Genomic DNA, 7,075 nt, shown 5'->3' on the forward strand with positions numbered 1-7,075 from the left:
GGCAGGGTCTTACTTTGTCACCCAGGCTGGAGTTCAGTGGCATGAACACGACACAGTGCAGCCTCAGCCTCCTGGGCTCAAGCAATTCTCCTGCCTCGGCCCCACAAATAGCTGCGTCTACACACTTGCGCCACCACACCTGGCTAATTTTTGTATTTTTAGTAGAGACAAGGTTTTGTCATCTTGCCCGGGCTGGTGCTGAACTCCTGAGCTCAGGCGATCTGCCCGTCTTGGCCTGCCGGAGTGCTGGGATTACAGGTGTGAGTCACTGTGCCCGGCCCACTTTATTTCTTCAGCCTTGGTTTTTGTTTTTTTTTTTTTTCTTTCTGGGATTCCTTGTATACAATGTTAGATTGTTTGACGTTGTCCCACAGCTCTTCAATGCCCTCCTCTTTTTTTCTCTTTCCATTTTAGTTTTAGATAATTTATCTTGGCCTTTAAAATTATTCACCAGTTCTTCCTTGTTGAGTATACTTATGAGCCAGTCAAAGGTATTTCTCTCTGGTACTGTTGGTTTCTGGTGTTTTATGCTGACGTTCTTGAAATTCCTGGTCTGTAGTACAACGTTTCAGTCATCTCTGAGTGTGCTTCTGTTGATGTTTTTCTCTCTTGATTGGGGATTCACATTTCTCTAGTGCAAGACTTTTCAACCTCAGTATTTTTGATGTGTTGAGCCAAGTAATTCTTTGGGGTTCGAAGAAGGGGCTGCCCTGCTCATTGTTTGGTGCTGAGCAGCATTCTGTTGGACACTAGGTACCTCCCCCAGCTGTGACAGCCATAACTCTGTCACCTGTGCTCCCGGCCATAGGGTGCACTTTCCCTCCCAGCCAGCCCCCTTGTTCAGCAAGACAAGGATCCATGTAGGCCTCACACCGAGGAGGCTTCCCCTGGTCTCCACCTTCCCTGCCTCCTGTGAGCACCAGGAGCCAACCAAGGAGAAGAGCGAGCAGCGGGGCTCACTCCCGGGGGCTGCAGCCTCCAGGCTGTGTCCTGCGGGGGGAGGCACTCACGGCTGCCTGGATTGCCTTTCCGTTCTTGAGTGACTTTGTTTTCTTTGTTCTCCTTAGAGCTAATCATTGCCTCCCTATTTGTTTTTTGGTTTCTGTGTACTTGTTATAAACCCATTCCCAAGCTGATGGAATTGCACGTTTGTATCCTCAGACACCAATTGCTGGATCACGTATCTTCGCTTTACTCTTATCTTGGTGGTACATAACCTTTAGTTCTTAAGACACGTTGCTCAGAAGATAACTGTTTTGAGCCTTTGAATTCTGAAATGGTCTCTCTCATGTCATGGACACTGTGGCCCTCCAGTTCTCCCCTCAGGCTGTCTCCATCTTCCATGTCTTTTTTTTTGAGATGGAGTCTCGTTCTGTCGCCCAGGCGGGAGTGCCGTGGTGCGATCTCTGCTCACTGCAGCCTCCGCCTCCCGGGTTCACGTGGTTCTGGTGCCTCACCCTCCTGAGTAGCTGGGATTACAGGTGCTCACCACCACGCCCGGCTAGTTTTCTTGCATTTTAGTAGAGACGGAATTTCCCTATGTTGGCCAGGCTGGTCTCAAACTCCTGACCTCGGGTGATCGTCCCACCTCGGGTTTACAGCTGTGAGCCATTGTACCTGTTTATCTCCCAGGTCTTTGAGCATAATCGTGCTAGTGTCTCCCGAGAACTCTTCTCTGTCTGCACATCTCGGTGCTCCTCAGAGTCCTGGTCTTGGCTGGTTGGCTTTAGTCCCTGTTTTTGTCTTAGCTCACCACACACGAGCACCTGCTGGACGACATGGTCTTACCAAGGAGACGGGGGTGCTGGGGTGCTTTGGCTGCAGCAGTGCTGTTCCCACCTTTGGACTTTGTTCATGTTTGCTTGGGCAGCGAGGGGCAGAGAGGGTGCCGCTGGGCAGGAAGGGAGGGTCCCCATCTGCAGACCCGAGCTGCACTGCAGAACAGCTGGGATGAGTCACAGGTGACCCCGACATGGAGGCTTTTGTATCTCGCCTAGGAGCAGGGCCCACAGTGGAGCCTGGGTCTGGTTTAAACCAGATCCAAGGAAGAGGAAGGAAGGGAGGGCATTCCCACAGCTAATGAAAGGCCAGCCCAGGACAGCCGCACACCCCGCTGTGTCCTAATAAGCCCACCCTGCAGAGTCTGTGGACCCTGCAGAGCCTGTGGGCACTGGGTATTAAATGGCTCTGAGAAAGTGGTACCTGTGTTCCGCGGTATAATGGTTCTAAGGTTATATGGAGTATGATTTGTTAGCAATGCATATGGAGTTATTTATGGCTAAAATGGCATCATTTTACCCCTAGGTACTTTGTTATATATTCCAGCACACCCCTCCAAGCCCAAAAGGTTTAGGGGATGGCTTGAACGAGAAGGGAAAATACTGGTAATTTTTTAAATAAGGCACGGGCACATGGGGATACATTTTACTTTTGTCTCTATTTTTGAAAGTTTTCTTAACAGAATAATAAAACAGTGAGACACAAAAAAAAAAGAAAAGAAAAGAAAAAAAGCAGGAAACCCTTTTGTAGCAGTAGGCTTGTGTGGAGTGAGCTCTGTGGCCACCTCTGCAGAGGGTGACCCCTCACCTGTGCCAGGTGGGGCGGCTGGCTGCGTGGGCCTTGTCTGAGGCTCCGTCTCGCCTGCTCTGTGTTTGCAGCAGCTCAGCCCCTGCCTCCGGAGCTGGCCCCGATTCTTTAGCCTTTCCAGGGTTCTGCTGGTGGGGACCCACCTGCAGGCAAACAGGTTTGGGTTATCTCTGCTTTGCCAAGTCAGTGCCTATTTCAGCTGCTTTCTGTCCTGAAAGCACAGCTCCTCCCCTCAGTGGGCTCCTTTCTTGTTCTGGTCCCTCCTTCAGGGTCCGGTCAGCAGCCGGTGAATCTGTGCCCTGCCCTGGCGGACCTGGGGCGCCCCTCCCACCCATGGTGGTTGACTACCCCTAATGCCTCTGTGTTTTTCCCACCTTGTTAAAGGATTCTTTGTTTTATCTCTTTTTTCTCAACCCTAACTGGATCCCATTGCCATTTATTTGACATATCCTTCCCAGAACATCTCCTTCCTTACGTTCTCCTGCCATCCTACCTGGACCCCCGACCTCGCAACTCCCTTCTCTGTTTCCTTGTTACACAGCACAGAGCCAGAAACATATAGCGTTATCGATTTCTATGATCGTATAAATAATGCATGCTGATTGTAAAATAATCCAGATACTACATACATGCATGAAGAAGAAAGTACAAATCACTTGTTATTCCAAAACTGAGGGAATCATTCTTAGTATTTTTGTATGTCCTCCCAGACTTCTGTGTGTATAACCACATTGAATTTTTGAAAATAACTTGTTTCTCCTTTAATGTAAACATTTTTCAAAGTCAGTAGCTACAAGTGCTCTGCAGCCGCTGGTCCTGAACCAGGGATTCACGCAGACGCACTTGGTGGTGGTGGTGTGGAGGGGGCACTTTTTCAGGACGTACATGTGGTTCTACGCCTTTCAGGTCCTGTTCCATAGGTATGGGGTGGTGCGCAGACTGTCTTTTAAAAAATCTCCTGGATGATTCTAATACAGCCTCATTTGGGCATCGGGAAGTCTCTTGCTGGCTTCAGGGTAGATGATTTATGCCACCTGGGCGTGCCCTGCAGCCACTGTTTTGCAGGTAGACAGGTTGGTTGCTCCTACTTTTCTGTTGTTGCAAAAGCTAGGTCCTTCTAGATACATGCTTGTGCACTTAATTACGTCTTCAAGTGGAGTCTTAAAAAAAGATGATGTATTTGCAAGCTTTTTGATTCATGTCTCCGAGTTGCTTGCCATGAAGTTGGGACAGAACTCACAGTGATGGTATGTCGTCTCTGCAGACCCCACAGACACCAGCTTTGCAGTGTGCCAGACCAAATGACCAAATGGGAAGAATGTCAGAGGCTTTTTATGTTGAATTTCTTTGTGTAATTTCCTTTGGGGGCATTTGTAGTTCTTCTTTTGTGAATTGTCACTCAATTCTTTGCTTATTTTTGGGGGGCCTACTTCTTATTTTCTTACTGGCTGTCAGAGAACTCTCCATAGCAAACCAGTAAGGCTTTGTCCGGTGCGCTCCAGAGTGCCTGTCATCCTGGGTGCCCTCAGTGCTTTCACCTCCACAGGCGCCTTCAAGTCCTGGTCCTCTCAGAGGCCTCCACTGACCGTGTCCCCCAGGCAGGCCCCGGACTCTGTGTTCTGCCCCTTGCCCTGTGTGCAGGTTCCTCTGGCTGCCCCAGAATCCTTGGGGCTCCCATAGATTCATTATGCCATTGCCCACTGCTGGCCTGTGATGGCCTGGACTCTCCTGCCAGGTGTCTGTTCATGTTTCCTTGGTACCCAGCCCAGAGCCCCTCTCGCCTCAGAATCTTCCTTGACTTCTGCCAGAGTTGAGCAGCTGGCCCTCTGATAGGCACATATGAGTGGATGCGGTCACGCCTGGCCCCCTGCATCTGGTGGGAGTGGGCGCACCTGGCCCCCTGCATCTGGTGGGAGGGGGCGCACCAGCCCCCCCGGATCTGGTGGGAGGGGACGCACCAGGTCCCCCGGATCTGGTGGGAGTGGGCGCGCCTGGCCCCCTGGATCTGGTGGGAGTGGGCGCGCCTGGCCCCTGGATCTGGTGGGAGTGGGCGCGCCTGGCCCCTTGGATCTGGTGGGAGTGGGTATGCCTGGCCCCCTGGATCTGCTGGTTGTGCAGATGGTGGGCGTCTCCATCTCTGGGCTCCCTGTGTGTCCCCGGTGCTGGCAGACGTATAGCAGGTACCCACAAAGCCAAGCTGGCCTTGCAGCGCTCGGCTCAGTCAGTCCACACCTGCTGAGCAGCTCCTCTGTGCCTGCACTGCCCAGCACCTGGTGGAGGGAACGCTGGCCTCTCGTGACTCTGACACTGACCACCAGTCTTGTCTGATTGCAGTTGGGCCGGTGCACAAACAGCGTGGTCAAGTATGAGCTGATGCGCCCATCCAACAAGGCCCCGCTCCTTGTGCTGTGTGAAGACCACCGGGGCCGCATGGTGAAGCACCAGTGCTGTCCCGGCTGTGGCTACTTCTGCACAGCGGTAAGAGCCCAGTCGGGTGGCCTCTGTGCCCTCCACAGGCTTGCTGTCTGCTCGCTGGTACTGGTTCCTGTCCTGTGTCCACCTGCTGTCGGGTGGTCCAGCAGCTTGGCCCAGGTCTGGTGTCTGTCTGGAGGTCTCCAGTGTGTCACAAGCCCCTCACCACCGCTCTTGAGCCCCAGTGCCTTAGACACTTTCACCCCTAACCCCCATTTCCCTCCTCCTGCCTGCAAGCCGCTTTCAGAGATGACTAGGACGGTGTGACCTGGACTTCCAGGCCGGAGGAGGGAAGTAGGGGTTAGGGGTGAAGGTGTCTAAGGCCCTGGGGCTCGAGAGCAGTGGTGAGGGGCTTGTGATGCACTGAAGACTCCAGGTGGAAGCTGTACTGAGGACGTTCACCCCACATGACGAGGGTGTACAGAGCACACAGCTCCCGGCAGAGGCAGCTCCACCCTGCTGTGCCCTGGGCTGTTTCTGCTGGGATCTTGGGTCATCAGTGACTTCACTGTCAAACATCTGTGCTCAGCCATGCCCAGGGCCCCCTGAGAATGGGCTGCTTCCCTACGGAACTCCCTTGTGTGGGCACCCTTGTGCATATAGGGTGTGAGAGCGTGTGTGTGTGTGCACATCTGTGTGAGCCTCTGCCTGTCAGCGTCTGTGCGCGTCTGTGTGTGTGTGTGTGTGTGTGTACGTGCGTGCACATCTGTGTGAGCCTCTTCCTGTCAGCGTCTGTGTGTGTGTTTGGGTGTGAGCTTCAGGCACCCAGAGATGCCCTGCTGCCCCTTTGTGAACCTGGGCCAAGAGCTTCCACTTTTGGGGGCTTTTCTTTGGACTTCACACCTTGCATGTCGTCCCCATCTTCAAACATCCTTTTTTTGCTTCTGCTACATCTGTTTATCTCTGACTTTCTGCAAGAAAGTGCTGTTTTTATGGCTGTGTGCCCCTCCCCGAGGCTCACCTGGGTTGCCAAACCACATCTGCTGCACTGCCGGGCACGGGGGCAGCTCCAGCTGCCTGATGCTGTGCCCTGAGGTTCTGTCGTCTGGCCCTGTCCCTATCCGCCCTTCAGAATAGAGGCCTTCTGGGCCCTTCTTTAGGCCTTCTCTCGGTGGGCAGCCTCAGCTTTCCTGGGCCTGGGTGGGTCGGAGGCAGCCAAGTGACCTCTGTCTGGCTTCAGCTTCCTCTCTGTGGGGCGAGAGCACCGCGGGAAGCATCGTTCCTCCTTCTTAACGATGCCTGGGGCCAAGACTGGACCCCACCCCGACCCATGGCTCACTCTGCAGACCGCCCGATGTGGGATGCGGTGCCAGTTTAGTAGTACTTTATTTTTCCAAATACTAACCCCAATTAAAACAAAAAATTTTTGTTGTCCTCCCATTTTTAGGGTAATTTTATGGAGTGTCAGCCAGAGAGCAGCATCTCTCACCGTTTCCACAAAGACTGTGCCTCTCGCGTCAATAACGCCAGCTATTGTCCCCACTGTGGGGAGGAGAGCTCCAAGGCCAAAGAGGTGACGATAGCTAAAGCAGACACCACCTCTACCGTGACACCAGTCCCCGGGCAGGAGAAGGCCTCAGCCCTGGAGGGCAGGGCCGACACCACAACGGGCAGGTACCTGGCACAGGCTCTGGCTGGGCTCTCCGGTCGTTACCTGAAAAGGTTTCAGTTGTTATTTTAACATTATTGCTTTCTGCTGTTTTTCCCAGAAGTCTCTGAGCTGATGCTGATGCTCATGGTGATTTCTGACATTTAAGACACTGAAATTCATTTATTGCCGTTTGTACATACGTTGCTCTCTTTCAGTTTGGTCATGTAGATCCCTTTGCCTGTTTTGAACCGGTGTTCACAGCACCCCCATTGATGTAGCCCTGTGGTGTTTCTGTTGCCGGCACAGTCCCGTCGGTACACAGGCGATAGAGGAGTGGTAGCTGCTGCAGTCTGTGACTGAGTTCTGTGGCATTGAGGTTTGAAGGCCTTAGCTGAAGACAAAAAAAGTATCAAATAATTAGAAGTA

The 7,075-nt window shown here is 52.7% G+C and overlaps 1 protein-coding gene across 1 annotated transcript in view; it reads left to right on the top strand.

Moving 5' to 3' along the window:
• EHMT1 (euchromatic histone-lysine N-methyltransferase 1) overlaps positions 1–7,075 on the top strand; it is a 184,275-nt gene that overhangs the window by 108,747 nt on the left and 68,453 nt on the right. Inside the window, exons 11-12 of the mRNA XM_011985185.1 lie at positions 4,921–5,064; positions 6,446–6,672. Coding sequence (XP_011840575.1) covers positions 4,921–5,064; positions 6,446–6,672 — 371 coding nt within the window. The remainder of the gene's footprint in view (positions 1–4,920; positions 5,065–6,445; positions 6,673–7,075) is intronic.

This window comes from Mandrillus leucophaeus, unplaced genomic scaffold, assembly GCF_000951045.1.
Source record: "Mandrillus leucophaeus isolate KB7577 unplaced genomic scaffold, Mleu.le_1.0 Scaffold28, whole genome shotgun sequence".
NCBI classification, from domain to species: domain Eukaryota; kingdom Metazoa; phylum Chordata; class Mammalia; order Primates; family Cercopithecidae; genus Mandrillus; species Mandrillus leucophaeus.